Source organism: Hyalella azteca, unplaced genomic scaffold (genome assembly GCF_000764305.2).
Source record: "Hyalella azteca isolate HAZT.00-mixed unplaced genomic scaffold, Hazt_2.0.2 contig14059, whole genome shotgun sequence".
NCBI lineage: Eukaryota > Metazoa > Arthropoda > Malacostraca > Amphipoda > Hyalellidae > Hyalella > Hyalella azteca.
The window spans coordinates 16,037-33,199 of record NW_025943958.1 but is presented as its reverse complement, the minus strand read 5'-3'; the positions used below and the strand labels follow the sequence as shown (position 1 = coordinate 33,199).

Here is a 17,163-nt window from a genome sequence, read left to right as displayed (position 1 = left end):
ATCGTCTCAAATCTGAAAATGTTATGTGTGCTCGCTAGGTTAGTTGTTTTAATCGATAACGTAACGTGATTAAGGTCAGTTTCGTTAAAAACACAAATTTAGAACAATCTTTATTTCTGAAAAGTAAACGCTTTTATCGATTTTATTAACGTTCAAATTCTTCAACTTTTTCAATAAACTATTAGTCTTTTAAATTATGTTGAAATTTAATCTCAAATAGCCCTGGCATGCGCGCTTAATTCCACATTTTTCCTGGTTTGTTCATGGCGTAAATTATTTGGTTCCTTTAAGTCAAACAAAATGGACAGTTTCGAAGCGGTACGAACGAGAATTCGTGTTAGGCGCTCATGAATCAGGCGTGTTCAGATCCCATCGATTTGGTGTGTCAGGCGAGCATGCATCGTTACGAGTGCCAGCTCCTGCGTGCCAATGCTCCGTAAAATTAAATGGTTTCAATTGAACGCGACACTCGTGCGAGAAATCTGGATTGCATCCTTCATCAAATATATAAAATCTATGACAGGCGTTTCTCGGCGTTGATCGTTTTGTGATTTGGCGGATTTTTAAAGCTCCAAATCTCTTGTTCCTGACGTAAGAACTTTTGTGCTATTCAGTGATGATTGAATCGCGAAGTAAACGAGTCACGTCGGCTTTTTTGTTCCCCCAATTTGCAGCTAAGTCCGCTGAAATCCGGAACTTGGTCAGATTTTTCGACTTGTGTGAGGAGGCATTTACGCAGCAAAGCAGCGCATTGCGTATTGTACACTGCTTGTCGCAGTACACCTGGGTATATATCAACAGGATAACTCCATATCTCTGTTTATTATGTTCAGAATTTCCAATGTTGAACTTCAATATTCTAGCCTTAGAGTGGTGAGAGCTGGTGCTTGCTTTACTATGCTTTATATGTTTACTGTCTGCCGCTGTGTATAGCCTTACAGTATTTTTCATGTTTTACAGGCTTGTATATCGGTGAATACGTTATAGATACCATCAGATTCCAACGTAGATGTCGAAAATTTAATATTTACGGTAACTGATTATCTTCGATAGTTAACCACGTTAACCACATTGATTTCAAAGATCCTCTCACTTTAGGATACCAAACATATCCAAGACCTGTCCTAATTTCTACCCACAAGACATTTCAAATTGAATCAACTTTGAAATAAACTTTATTTAGTTGAATCAACGTTAATTCAGCGTTTTTTAACGTCATTTGGTAGTACGGACGTCATTTAGCGTGTGAAGGAAGTCTGTTGCGCGACGAAGGAACTCTAGAGCGACGAAGGAACTCTAGAGCGACGAAGGAACTCTAGAGCGACGAAGGAAGTCTGTTGCGCGACGAAGGAACTCTAGAGCGACGAAGGAACTCTAGAGCGACGAAGGAACTCTAGAGCGACGAAGGAACTCTAGAGCGACGAAGGAACTCTAGAGCGACGAATGACAAAGGAACTCTGTATAGACCGATGAAGGAACTCTGTGGAGCGACAAAGGAACTCTGTATAGACCGATGAAGGGACTCTGTGGAGCGACAAAGTAACTCTGTATACACCGATGAAGGAACTCTGTGGAGCGACTAAGGAACTCTGTATAGACCGATGAAGGAACTCTGTGGAGCGACAAAGTAACTCTGTATAGACCGATGAAGGAACTCTGTGGAGCGACTAAGGAACTCTGTATACACCGATGAAGGAACTCTATATAGAGCGACGATGGAACTCTGTGGAGCGACGAAGGAATTCGTTAGAGCGAAGGAAGCGCGTGAAGATGTAGCGCGGTGAGGTAAATAGAAATGACGTTAGCGCGGTGCGTGGAGCTCGAGACGAGCTATTCCCGGCACAGTCCCTCAGCTCCCCTCGCGCTCATTGTTTATGTTCAGAGGCTTGCTGCCGATCTCTCACTCACGGAAATGAGAGGGTCTTTGTCCACGTAGCGATGCACTTTTTTCCCTTGTGGGGAACATCCTGACCCAGCCGGCCCGACTAAAGAGCGGCGTATCAGTGCTACGCTATGCTGTGGATAAGAATGTGCGTCACTACTTGGATAATATGACTAATTAATTTTGTTGAGTGTTCTGTTTCACGCCGTTCTCATCCTGCCATTTTGTCTCTTAACCAGACGCCGTTTGTCGCCAACTGCCCCAACCGTTGCTGCAAAATGTGGAATTTTTTTCATTCTTACTCCACTTTCATTCATGTTTATTTCTACGCACCTGGTGCCTTTATTTTCTAGTCAATTAATTTCTAGGAAATTTCCTCTCGTGGCTCATTAATGGTGTAATTTTTTTGTAATTTAGTTTGGCAAGCTTCTCGCCCTTCCCTCTTTTCTTATAGGAAACAATTACGTGTATTTCTGTTATTTCTTACGTGTACTGTTATTCCTTACGTGTCCTGTTATTTCTTATGTGTCCTGTTATTCCTTACGTGTATTTTATTCCTTAGTAACTTGTTTGTTTTTTGTGTGCAGTTCAATTTTGTGGGGCGGATATTGGGCCCTCGTGGTATGACAGCAAAACAGTTGGAACAAGAGACTTGCTGTAAAATTATGGTCCGAGGCAAGGGATCAATGAGGGACAAATTCAAAGTAAGTAATCACAACTATACTTATGTATAATTTGTTATATTTATGTTATTCATATATAGCTGCTTATATTCACATTAGTTGTAAATACTGCTAGTTATATTTTTTTTAGATACAGTTACTTATATTTAACTATAGGTATTATATTCATATATTCACACCGCAGGCTTGTACTAATGTTCAGAAAGCTTTGATGATTGATTCATGTTTATTTAAATTATCCGAATCAAATTATTTCTATCATAATATTATTGTTGTAAAAATCATTAGGTTTAGTTCATCTTTTAGAATTTTTGGTTTGAAATATTAGATTCTATTATTGAAGCAATGATTATATCGCGTACATAAATGAACAATATATTATATATCATGCGTTAACGCAATGTAATTTAACTGCTGCATTGTGCACAATGATCGTAAATATTAAAATATTAACAATTTCGCGCACCATTTCCCTATGCGTTTTTTCACGCGCACGACTGTCCCTGCATTCGTAGCGCGCCAGCCGATGGGTCTTCTGTTTGGATCAATTGTAATAACTTTACTCCTTGTAAAGTTCATAACTTTACTTTAGTTTAACAACTTTACTCTTTGTAAAGGTAATAACTTTACTCCTTGCCGCCCCAACAGCAGGACCAGAACAATAACTTTACTCCTTGCCGCCCCAACAGGAGGACCAGAACAATAACTTTACTCCTTGCCGCCCCAACAGGAGGACCAGAACAATAACTTTACTCCTGGCCGCCCCAACAGGAGGACCAGAACAATAACTTTACTCCTTGCCGCCCNCTTGAGGGATGGTGAGGTGGGGTGTGGGGACTTGAGGGATGGTGAGGTGTGCTGTGGGGACTTGAGGGATGGTGAGGTGTGCTGTGGGGACTTGAGGGATGGTGAGGTGTGTTGTGGGGACTTGAGGGATGGCTAGGTGGGGTGTGGGGACTTGAGGGATGGTGAGGTGTGCTGTGGGGACTTGAGGGATGGTGAGGTGTGCTGAGGGGACTTGAGACTTGAGGGATGGTGACATCTGCAGAAAAGTTTTTTCGCTTAGCATTCCAATTTTCGATCGAGAATGATTCCAATTATCGGATTTCTATTGCATTTCGTTCAAACAAGTCTGAATTAATTTTTTCTGAAGCCAGTAGAAATGATAACATTTATGACGGCGCGTGATGTTTGTGCAGAACGATGGTGAAGATGAACTGAAGAAGCGCCAGCTCATGGAATTGGCCATAATTTATTTAATGTATTGGCCATAATTATTTACTAAATTAATTAATTGTACCACCTCATCTCAAGCCAGTAGAAATGATAACATTTGTCACTGTGCCTGACGTTTGTGCAGAACGATGGTGAAGATGAACTGAAGAAACGCCAGCTCATGGAGTTGGCCATAATCAACGGGACGTACAGAGACAGCTCGACCAGAGGTCTCGTCATGCCCCAAGGTAGTCTCTCGCTCCTGTCCGAACTCTTGCCACGCTGGGACAGTTAGTTAACCTCGTTTTCAGTTCTAATCTAAGATTTTTGTTGATATTTTTCAATTTGCTGTAACTTTTATCATCTTGAATAATTCAGATTTTCTGATCTGAGATTCTTGTCGATATTTTTCAATTTGGTGTAATTTTTACCATCTTGAATTCTTCAGATTTTCTAATCTAAGATTTTTTTGTCGATATTTTGCGATTTGATGCAATTTTTCCCATCTGGAATAATTCAGATTTTCTAATCTAAGATTTTTTTGCCGATATTTTTCAATTTGATGCAATTTTTACCATCTTGAATAGTTCAGAATTCAGTGTGTTGACTGTACCACTATATTTTTTATCAAGTCTGTGCTATCATAATGCTTCGAAAATGAAATAATTTTGATTTTTAAATTAAAGTCATTCATTTTTTTTAGTAGACTCGTGCATTTCTATTTATTGCGCTTCTATCTGGCAGCGTTCTATATAATATGCTGTCAATCTGTTCATAACAACATTATTTTGATCAAAAGTTCATTAAAAACTTACAATGTCATTGTGTCAACGTCATTTTGTTTATTTAATTTCTTTACGTTATTGATTCAATGAGAATGCTTAGCTTAAACATCTGAAAAATACTAGCATAATAACTCTGCCTTTATATACATTATCGTCTCTAATTCATTCTAGCTTGTTCATATAACTTGTGCGTGTCTAGACAATATCCTTATGTTATTTTTCATTTCAAGTCTTATAATATTCATCCTTGTTGTCATTAATATTTCATCAAAATAAATAATAACTAAAACAAATCTATAATTTTCAAAATTCTCAAACTTTTTAACAATTTTTGTTTCAAAATTTATTTGATTTTATTTAATAATGTTTAATATAATTCCTAACAGTTTTTGTTGCTATTTAACCACTAGAGTGAATAGATTTTTTATTTTCTCTTAATTATTCATGTCGAATAATACCAACTTAACGGTGATTCAAGTTGTTGGGAATACTACTTAACTTCTGACTCAATTAAATAGTATAATTACATGGCAAATGCAACAATTATTTAGCCGTATGGAGGGAAGTGATTAGGGCCTATACTTTCAAAAAAGTTAAGAGATCGTAAGTTCATTAGCCAATCATTGACGGCCTTTCAAGCAAAATCCACCAATCATAGACAAGAAAATAGAACGTAAGTACTTACGTTCACTTAGCGTGTTTTGAAAGTATGGCCCCAGGTATCAATTAACTTTGTGATGTATTACTAACACTTCTCCCCTGTCCCCTCTTGGCCCCTTCTTCTACCCTCAACCCTGCAGATTTTGAGGCCCTGGGCGCACTTTCAGGTGATCTACCGCGTCTGTTGGCATCTGGGGCCCTCATCCCCTCACAACTGAGGGCCGGCACGCCCCTCACTGGACATCCCCTCATCATGCCCGCCCGCATCCAAATGCCCACCACAAACACACACCTCATGAACGGCACCAGTTTGCCCCCACCCCCCATGGGCATGATGCCCCCTCTAGTGCCCGTTAGTGAGACTGGCGGTGGGCTTATCTACGCGTCCCCTTACGTGCAAGCGTCGGCCGCTGATTACACAGCCCTCACGAACCCTCTTCTACAGGAGTATCACCACGACCCTAACGGTGGGTTATTCGCAAGATGAAATGGGGCATCACACGCGCACACGTCCAACACTGCAGCGTCACTAACAACCTCTAACTATCATCATCATCATCACCATCATCCTCACAATCAAATTAGTGGTAGTGCATCACAAACACACAGTAATGGTAATTCTTATCGAAACGCCAGCAATGCTCATCACTTCGAAGCGGCAATGAACGGCGTTGGTTTGTATGCCGCTGGTATCTCTGAATCACAAACCTACAACAGTCAGGCTTATCTTGCGCATCATCTTTCATCCAGCCAACAGTATGTTGGCTATCAAACTTTCTCCAATTCAAACCATCATCATAATAATTCCGCTCCGCAAGAAAATGATCATCTTCAACCTCCTCCTCTTAGATCGCTTTCTTCGTACCATCAACTTAGCCACGTTTCAAATTTGCCGTACTCCAGTCAGTATCACTTCTTAGCGTTTCCCAATATAAGTTCGCTTAACGTTGCTCCTAGTCAATTGTACTTCCGACCGCCGAGAGGCATGAACCCTCGCATGACTGCTCCCCTTATATTCTCCCCTCACTATTTCTTCAGAAATTCTGTGCATCCTCATGTCGTTGGTCTACCTCAGTTCCCGCACTCCGGCACCGCTGGCGTCGCTATCGTTAGCAGCGTCACCTCCGTCACTGATGTGACGAGAGATGATGTCGAAACTTCGGAAAATGTTTCTGTACCGATTTCGGAGACTAGGGTCCTAGCTGAAACAGGGTGCAATCTCCTCCACGTAGGCAGTGGCCCTGTAGTTCCCCAAAACCTTAACCAGTTTCACCTTCAAAGCAACAATGGTGCTGAATTCCCACACGATAAAAGTGGAATACCAACTAGTTGCATCGATAGTTCCGTGAACCTTGTCTCCACACCCACTAGTTCGTGTGGAATTAGTCATGAAAACGTAGGAATGAGCGCAGATCAAACTAGTAAGCCATCTGATGGTCAAGAATTAACTAGTAATTTGACTAGTATCTCTGCTCAGAATCCTGCTAGCGATAGCAAAGTCCAACACGTAGAATCTCTTGCTGCTAAAGCCAAGAGCTGTAATGAAGCAAGCGCCAACGGTTTAATAGTTTCATGTCAGGATTCGTGCACCAACAACAACCTTCCTTCAAAAGCTCCTGGTCAAAGTTTGCCTGACTCACGAGTCCCTGATAATAATGTTCCATCGAACACATCTAATGAAATCCAGTCCCGTGACGCTAAACTTTTACCACCTTCTAATTTATCTGATGTAGTCGCACATAATAATGCCAGTAGCGATTCCTGCCAACGATTCCTGGGAAGAGAATGAAGATAATATTTACGTCATTTCTTGACTTCAGCTTGGAATTAATGTCTTGGAATCATCTTCGATTCTCATTAAACGATTCTTTGGAATCATAAATCATTTCGCAATGCTTCACTCTGAAGAAATGGAGTTTTTTGATGAATTTTCGTTGGTTGAGAAATAACTGAAGTTTTTTTTTTCTGCATCGCAAACGTAAAGTTCTGTCGAATATATTGATGGAAATTCTTCATTATTATTTCAGTCTACATTCTTGGTGGAGTAATAGCTTGGTGCCGAGTTTCTGAACTTCGTGTAGGCCTAGAACTGCTCGTTCTGAACCTCTTCTTCCCCCGACTGCGGTTTTATTGACGTTCTTTCGTCCTTGTTTTTATTCTTTTCTCATAAAAAACCGTTCGACATTTTTCATCATCATTTTCATTACCATTCATCTTCATTAATGTCACTACGAACACGTTACCTTTACATTGTTTACACACTTTAACGAACATTTATGTGTTCTTTTTGAACCCTACAGCAGTGCGCGTGTGATGATACTTAGTTGTTTTCAGATTGATAATCTGAAAAGCAATTTTTGTAGTTAAGAATTGGAGGTGTTATTTTTTTAACAGGTGCAATCATCCGGCAAGTGTGTGTTACACAAATAATCCCAGTATCCGGAATATATGCAATTATTTTTTATTGATTGCATTAAAAGTGTGATTTCTCGTGTCTAGGATACGGAAGTATCTGAACAAAAATTATATATAAAGGATGTCATCTGATGGCGAGGAAATTTAGGCTTAGGACAACATATGGTGGTTCTGATTTGTTCTTAAAACAAACTGGCTATGTTTGGTGGTGCTATTTCTCGATTGTCTCTCTATGTGCGCCTGCTTTATCAAGCATGCTTGTTGCATACGTTGGTTGTAGTACCTTTAGCCTAGATTTTTGTATCGTTTCCTTTGCTTCGTTTATATAGTTTTATGGTTCTTGCTTTGAGCATCAACGATCAAATTTTTGTTTTCTTTTACGTTTTAGTTATTTCTGCATGATAGTTTTTACTTGTATATTAGTGAGATATCTACACGATACTCGTCTATTTATCGAATATTTAGCTTCTTAAGATAGAGTTTAAGCTCGAACACTGAAACCAAATTCATCTGAACGTTAAATTAGCCTAAGTCTCGTGGTGCTCTCGAAATACTTCTTTGCTGATTTACAAAATCCAGTTTAGTTTATTACTGTTCGCTTGTATCCACACGTATCTTGATGTAATCGAGCGTATGGAACTGCCAGTGATCCGATATGGTTAGTCGTTTTTTTATACGCCCCTACCATAATTTTTATTTGAGGTAGAATTAAGCATCGTTGAGTTCTGTAATGTCAATAGTTTTGCATCTTGTTATCTAAGTGCAATTTTTTTCACTTGCTAGTAAATGGCCTATTTTTTTTCTTCTAAGTGCACCAATTAATTTAAGGATATGCGTAGCATCCAACCTGTTATTGCGCTCGTCAAAGCTCCGAGTGTATGACTAGTTTCCTTGCATGCGGTTTCTTACTTTAATAGATTATTTTCACTCATTTCGGAATGCCAATTCAATTGGTAACTTATGGCTTCGCTCAAATTATATAGAGCCTGATAACTCCCTTCATTCATTTCCAAATATTTTCATTGTCAGCCCTGAAGAGATAGAATTCATTCAGTTACCTCGGTATAACGAGAAGTGATTGAAGCCTATATAATCGATATTACGGGCTAATTTCACTCCTAAGATTTTTCTGTTTGATAGATTTAGTTTTGGGAAATGCTTGCCACAATTGGGCAGACACTAAAAATTTCCACAATCTTCGTTATTAATTGAATGCCTCTAAATTTTATAATTAATATTTTTTTTTAATATTTTTTATTTAATTTTATTTTTTATAATTATTTTATAATATAAATTATATTTATAAAAGTGTTAAAATTATAACTCTTATCATTGTAACTCTTCACATATACATATGTTTTTCTTTCGTTTCCGAGTGTGCACTGATAGAGCAGCTCAAGACTTTTTGTTCTTGTTGGTATTAGGTTTTAAATTTTCCGAAATTATATAGGGAATAGGAGGCATTTGATCTTAGATTTGCCTCCTATATACATCGCACATCACTAGTCGACATCAATTTCATGTTATTACGAAGATGGACGCGCGTATCACTGTTAAAAAAATTACCGTTAACGGTATTACCGGCGTTTCAGTGGCCGGTCGGAACGTGAAAAGAAACACCGTGTCACCGTTTTTATTCTAATTTAACACTAGAAAACCGTAAAACATCTGATAATAACGGAGAAACCGTTTATTTTCACGGGGCGACCGGCCACTAGAACGCCGGTGGGACCGTTTTTTTCTAACAGCGTATTATGTCCAGCCCTGTAATGATTCACTTGCAAAAGCGTATCAGATATTCTTCTGCTGACCACGAATTTAAAATAAGGTTTTTGGTTATCTAGCGATTCTAGTAAACTAATGCAAATGGAAACTTATATTGCAGGATTTTATTAGTGAGATCGTGTTTCACAAGTTTCATTTTGTTTCATGTCTGCTATTTGAATTCAAATTTTAGGTAGTGAACTTGTTAAAATAAACTCGGTAATGTTACATCTTCTTTTGGAATGATGACACTCGAAGTTTAGGCTACTATTTCTGCTTCTAAAATTATTTGCTCGCTATGTTTGATATGAATGAATCTACCATTGATATGAATCTGATGATACCGTAGATGACTTTATTTGCTAGGTACTTCTTAAGATTCTTGTTGGTGTAACTCTTCGATCAACTTGGGAATGTCAGTGGAAATTTCCTTTTTTTTTCACGTCAATTCCATCAAAAATTATTGGCTTACCTCCTCTTATTCAACTCTCATCCTAAAGCGATTTTTAAAAATGCCTTCTTAATCTTATCTCGTGATGCCAAAGCCATTTTGTTAGCAATGTTGGCCTTCCTTCACCTCGAAGGTTTTTCAGGATGATATTTGGCTTTCTTAGTTAAGTATCAATAAGAATTCATACCTCCCATTTGTCTTCACTTGGAGAGATGTTGAGTAACTTTAGGTGATGACTAGTTTTAAGATGTAGATTGTGATGCGTGTTGTATTAGATTTTAAAGGCTCATGGGATATGTTAAACCTGTTCACTTGCAGTGCAAAATGTCCACCAACATTCACGTTTATTACTCGAAAAATTGTAATCACGTGACAAATTTTCTACTATGAATGAATTACTAGAAGATTCGCACAATTTTATCTAAATTTCTGCCCACTTTTATTCGAGCTGGTACGTTGTTTCGGTAGGAAAATATTTCTGTTTAATTCAACGTACGATGTTTAAACTCTGGCTACCATCCACCGTATCAGGCAACCAAGTGGCCGTGGCAGCGGGCAAGCACAGGAACCATCGGCATTTTAACCCTCAAGGCACGAGGGATCATCCATATCATCGATCATAATCCCTTTGCCTTAAAGAGGCTGAATGATGCCGTCTCAGGTTAGTTCTGCAAATGTCCCTCTGCCTTGTGTCTCATTGTTCCTTCTTACAGGTTCTGCCGGCTGCCGAGTATAGCGAATCTTATCCATTTTATTGTTAAACTTGTTTAATTTAGCATCTAAAGAATAAATGGTTTCATCTATCACTTGGTTGATGAATTTCAGTAAAGCTGCTTGCACTCGTGTCAGCTCATGTTCGAATGCCATTCATCGGTTGTTTCCTAAATTTGTTAATATCTTTTCTTACATTTTTTATTATCTATCCCGTACCTAGGATATTTTTCGTGCATTTCTTGCTAGAGCCGCGTAAACTAAGTTTTGCTAGTTTTGTATTTATTTTCCGTCTCCGTTTTTCTAGTTTTCTTTGTTTCCCGTACTTAATTATCTGTACATTCCGTCCAAGCATTTTTGCGCATTCTCGTTTCTGTTCTCTATTATTTTTAAGTAGTGACTTATAAGAGAGCCAGAAAAATATCGTCGCTAGTCTTTTTCTGCGGGTGACACTTTCTCGTCTCTCATTGTTTAGGTTTCAATATTTTCCGACTTTAAATTTTGTAATATTCCATTAAACCGGTTTGCTCAAAAGCGCCTGTTCATTAAAATTGATTATTTCTTGCCATCTTCTTCTTACGTAAGTCAGTGTATTTTATCAATCGTTGGTCGAATTTAATGATGTATAATTTGTTGTCACGAGATCAGCGTTTGGGACGATTAATTATTAGGTCTCAATCAAATTTAACCCGTATGGGTAAATTATATTTTATAAGGAATCCAATTGGACTTAATTCGCTAGAATGTCCCTTCCCAACTCTATTCTCCTTGTGCTTTAATGCACTCTTTGTGCCTAATTTGATTTTTTTCTTATGTCATGCCTAGAATTATTGTTTTTCGCTCACCTAAGGGTGGATTTCGTCATTTTATACGCAATAAATTATGCTGGACGTTTTCTTTGATTTTTCCGATGACCTGCATTCGGCGAAATTACTTTTTTGATGCTGAAAATGCAGTGAAATTCATACGGTTGGAAAACAGTATATCAATTAAAGTTTGTATGGAACAATCCTTGAAACTCGGCCATTTAGAGATATCCTGGGGATTGATAAGTTCCCGGATGAGATGCCGAAATCGCTGTCGCTCAGCCTATGAAGAGAGTACATGGCACTTCAGTTTGAGTTTGTTTTAGGTGTAGTGAATTGAATGATGTTTGACCGATTTATGTGCACATCATAATAGCAGTTTCTGGTGCTCATTTGAGCAATTATTTCTCTTGTTGGATCTAATGGACCCCAGTTCATACTAACTAATTGCTCTGTGATGCGAGAGATTATTAATCTTGAAGTTCTAAAATCAAGGTTTAGTTGCTAATATATTCCGCCGTTGAAAGCGGTTCGTTTTTAGCTCGTTAGTTTTAGCCTCTTGTAAAAAAATAATTATTTATAACATTCTAACGGATTTTTATTCAACTAATTGATTACTACTGAGATTTTTGCAGCTCTCAATAATACTTTTTCATATTTTGTCAACTGCAACCCGAAAAATATTATTTAACCTGTGAAAATTCATGTATATTATCAATATCTGGTAAATGCTTTGCCACAGGTAAGGGATTTCTACCACATCCCTTACTTTTTCATCGAATTAATGTTTACTTTTTGCGAAAAATCTTCAATACTTGAATTCATGAGCTTAATTGTTAGAATGAATTTTTAACTGCAATGATAAGTGTTCACTATCAATGATCTCGTGTTGAAGTTTACAGTATTTCAAGTCAGTAATTATTATGACAATAATGTAATTGGATCTTGCTACTTCGTTTCCATCTTTGCTTGAAATTAAAAGCTTTGATCTGTGATTGCTGAATCAAGCTGTAGCTTTAGCTAATTCTTGACGTTGCGTTTACAAAATTGCCTTAACTTTTCAAAACTGGTGTTGTGACCTAAAATTTGTAAATTTACTAACAATGGTTTCTCTTTTCTCGCTAACTCCTTCAGATGGCGCGTTGTTGCTAACCCTCCCACCACCTCCACCTACTACCACTTCTGCTCCTACACTACTAAACAATAGCGCTACCTATGAAGCCATCCACTAACCCAGCGGGATCTACCACTGCTGGGCCACGCATGCGTCCGACGCTGCTTTCAAGTCGCCTTGCAAGAAGCCCTCAAAATATACCTCAGCTTTAGTGAGTAACATCGCCGCGGATAGCCTTCATAATTGTATGTGCATGAGGAGAATCGTAAAGTTCAGTCTGTAATTGGGTGTGGGTGTGAAAATTTCATTAAGACTCTGAACGTGTAGTGTCTACTTCAAGTTTAAATTAATAGGATGAACGCACGTTTGATCAATAGTAATGCAGGTGTTTGTTTTGTACGATCTTCATTCGTTTCATTCGATATTTCACTAATGATAATCGCAAAAGATCCACGAAAGCGATCTTAAATTCTCCAATCGAGTCAATTTATTTAAATTGTTACCAAGTAACATTGTAAACGGGAGAATCGGAGCCCGGTTCGCATTATAAAAGTAAATGAAATGTTCTCTATTGCTTATAAAGTATTCTGTAGCTGGAGGTGGTGATCTAGGGCTTGCGAAAAAAGGTTGTTGTAACGTCTTTGGCAGCTGTAAAGATAAGCATTTTCCCGGGAAATTGGCTTGAAATCGTCTAAAATTTTCATAACTTACACATGTGTTCGTTAAAATGCTCTGCAGCGCTTTTAACGTGGTGCTAATACATGTTGAGCTTTTCAAATGAATTTATTGATGTTCTATTGGATTAATTTTGCCATTAGAAGGCTTTATGTGTCCGTAATTAATATTCTGACGTCACAGATAACAGCGGCACTTATGTCGTTTACATGCCCATTGTTGTCACAAAGAAGTTGGTTAGATTTTTTTAAGTAATTTAATGTATTGTAGTATTTAACCCAGATATGTTCAGTGCCTTAACATTTGCCATTACCGCACAAGTTTCCTCCAGCTGTAATGATTAGCTTTTGGCTTACAACTTTTTCAGTCTTCTTTATTTTTCTTCTGCTAAAGAGTTGAGAATTTTCTCATCGACTTATACACAAGATTATTTGCCACTTCAGCACACTACCTTCATTAACTGATTACTAATACAAATAACTATCGACAGATGAGCACCTCTAAAGAACTCTGTGCCTATTTTGCTGTGCATTTTTTTAGAAACATTCGTAAATAGTTGCAGTTGTGTTGAGCCTCTATTGTTTTCCATTGGATCGCTACTCACGTTTATTTTTTAATTGAGGTTGTGCACAGTTTATGCCCATTTACCCTAGCATAATAACCTGAATTCACTGAACGCTCACATCCAGTTATGTGTTTCACATCCACGGGTTCATTCGTAAACTGGATATCGGGTTATTATTTGCTGTTAGGTCAATTATTAGTTGATAACAGCATTTCGGGGACGGAGTTTTTTGGGGTGAAGATTCTTGATTTACTCTAATATATGCTATAGGAAACTTGTTGCATTTTGGGTGTAGTTCCGTTTCAGTAATTTTTTGTGTTGTGGAGAGCTAGTGCCATAGCAGGAGCTTCAAGACTTTGACTCTTGATAGGAATGCAATATCTTACGCAACGTATGTTCTGTGGCTTACGTTGACTATCACATCAATCATGATGTATTGAAATCTAAAGCTTTTTGAAGCACGTTGCACTTGCGGTTTTAAGATTAAATTTTACACTTAAGCTTGAACAATTTTTCTTTTGAAGATCACTTTTAACTAATTTCGCTTTTGTTCGCTTAAAAATGAGTTAAGGCATAATTGGTATAATATCTCGATGAACAATAATAATTCGAGCCAAATTTTAGGAAAGGTAATGACCTCATTGAACTTATGTTTTTCTTTGTACTTTCTTTACTCAAGTGCCAATAGCTTTTTGTATAGAAGCATTTCTACTTAATCTTAGGTAAGAAGTCGTATTAGTTTATTATACGGTATATAATTACTTTAGCCGCCGTGAACCGGCATAATCTTGAAGAATCTGTTGATGTTGTAATCCTTACTGAGTGTTGAGTGAAAATGTGCCTAGCATGCATTTCGTTAACACGGATTCTGATTATTGATCTTGACTTGTGTTAGGACAAGTTTCGTCTGGCCGAGGATATAGTTAGTGTATTTTTACGTGCCAAAATGATTGTGTTCATCGAACTTTCTCATGGAACATCGAATTGATATACGAGTATAACGTGACAGTTGCTAGCGTCTTCCAGACTCCGTGTTTGATGTATGTTTGTATGAGTGGTTCCCAAGTGCCTTATAATATTTAAAGCGTTCACCATATAAATTGAAATCTTGTGATCTTGGAATAATAATAGATTCTCTCGACCATTACCGATTAATGACTGAACGAGCTGATTTTTCGAATAATTGTGACGTTTTAACGTTTGAATGTTAATGGATGATAATTGAGTTTTTGTCGTTACTAGACTTACTAATCGGTAGTTTTTGGTGTCGAATATCGGATATTATTTGTGGCTAGTTTTAGTTGTGTGAAGTATTTAGTAGTTGTTTGTAGACTTTTCTTATAGCAGTAATAATTAGAATGTTGAACATAAATATCGTCATTGATACATTTTCAGGAGGTTCTTCTAGTTCACAGCATATCTTATGCTATTGCATTGTGCATTGGTTTCGTTGGCGCCGCTTAAAAAACTTTCATGCAGTGCCTTTTGTTATATCTCGATGAACTCCATAGAAAAAACAGCTTGCAAATCCTCAAATCCAAAAATTTATTATTGTGGCACATTATTAAATTATTAATAATATTCCTGTGGCATACACCGGGAGGGCTCAGCAATCCGATGTGTATTTATTCGCATATTCTCCTTTTTTCTCTTATGTTTATTTTTCTACGTTTTTTTTTTCATTTGCTTTTGAGTCTAATTTAATGAAGCTAACTTTTTGCGTTTCACCGCATCTATAACTTATGCATTTGTTCATCGCCTTCATTCTTTCATGATGCATTCTTCCCTCATTGTTACTATAATAATTATAACAAAATTATGGTGCCCTGATGTAATGTTTACCTAAGGTGAATTGTTTATTTGTGTTTTGGAGTCAAAATTGTTATTTACTCGACTAATTTCTCTAGAAAATATATACATGATTACGATTAATGGAGGACAACTGAAGCCGTGCAATAATTTGTTCTGCCGCTGAAATAAACGAGATTGTCGTTATAAGAGAAGGTTAAGGTTAAGCAGCGGCGTCCATGTTGACGTTCGCTATTTGTCTCACAATCTTACCCAATAGGTGCCAAACTATAGCGTGTTGTCGGCAACGCATAACCTTAAGACGATTAATACATTAGTACCTATCTCTTAATACCCTATTTGTAAATCTTCTTTGCATGAACAAATAAAGAACTCATTGCTGAGCTTATAGTAATCATTTAATCTCGCATTTGTTGGAGGCCTTAAAAACATTAATACTGGAATGCTGTCCTAACGAGAACTTTCCCTACTAACGAGCCGCCACCCCAGTTATATTTCTTAGTAGTACGGGGATCAGTTACCAAAGAACTCAACAATAATTATTATTATAAAAATAACACATTAAATGAATCCAATAACAATCTTCATCGACATTAACGGTAAGTTTTATTCTTTTTAAGTGGTCGATAGCTTTACTTACTTTAAGGATTTAAACAAGGAGTTGTGGTATAGTAATCCAAGTAATTAGGACGTGTTAGAAAAATCATACGTGGATTAATCAAAAGGTAATGCGTTTTGCATGGGCCTTAAATCCAACTTGGAACAACATGCCTAATTATTTCACTTATTAAGAAGTGATACTACTTAGTTTAGAGATGACTTTTTTGGCATTTAACCTCGTCTCACACACTAAAACTAAAGAATTGATAATTTCGTTCTGCAAAAGTGTTGATGTGGGAGATCTAATAGCAATTTATTCGCATTAACTGCAACCTATCAATGAATAATTTACTGATTACATCAAAAATACAATGCGTACTTAATTAGGATATTTGCTGGCATCTTGCCAAGTTCCTTATGTGACACAAAAAGGTCAAGAAATATTGTTGAAGGCAATATATTAATACTTCATTATTTGATGACAGCAATATATTAATACTTCATTATTTGAAGTGATATTAAGACAGCAATAACAATACTCGCGCGAGCAGCAACGCAGCAAAATTTAAAAATTTAGAGCTGCACCGAAGTAGCTGATCTCAAACCTTAGCACTTACGTCACCGTCCTTTACTAACACTTCGCTTCTCATTACTATTATTATTATTATTAAACTAACTCATCAGTAAAATTAGCAACACGATATAATCAAGGGTTCTGCGGAGACGCAATAATACCTAGTTGCACTAATAATAATAATCGTTATTAGTGAATTTCTAATTCATTGAGTATTAACGCTTAAAAAGTTAACTAATCGTTAACTGTAAGAGTGCCATAATACACTCTAAATATAATGAAACTTTTTTTTATTCAAGAAGACTATTTATTCATCATAAATTTTATACTTAGCTTCGTATTTTTTACAGTAATCCGAGTTTCTTGCAAATTGAGATGACTTTGAATTTAAATTCTACATGATAGCGAAATACCGAATTATTTGGTAGGCATTTCAATTTAACTTCCGACACAT

The 17,163-nt window shown here is 37.2% G+C and overlaps 1 protein-coding gene across 1 annotated transcript in view; it reads left to right on the top strand.

Annotated features, from left to right (window-relative positions):
* LOC108672326 (protein held out wings) overlaps positions 1–17,007 on the top strand; it is a 112,628-nt gene extending 95,621 nt beyond the window's left edge. The window contains exons 3-8 of the mRNA XM_018159968.2: positions 2,470–2,586; positions 3,255–3,323; positions 3,902–4,070; positions 5,366–5,692; positions 10,387–10,516; positions 12,507–17,007. Of these exons, the coding sequence (XP_018015457.1) occupies positions 2,470–2,586; positions 3,255–3,323; positions 3,902–4,070; positions 5,366–5,692; positions 10,387–10,478 (774 nt within the window). The 3' untranslated portion in view covers positions 10,479–10,516; positions 12,507–17,007. The remainder of the gene's footprint in view (positions 1–2,469; positions 2,587–3,254; positions 3,324–3,901; positions 4,071–5,365; positions 5,693–10,386; positions 10,517–12,506) is intronic.
* Positions 17,008–17,163: the final 156 nt, after the last annotated feature.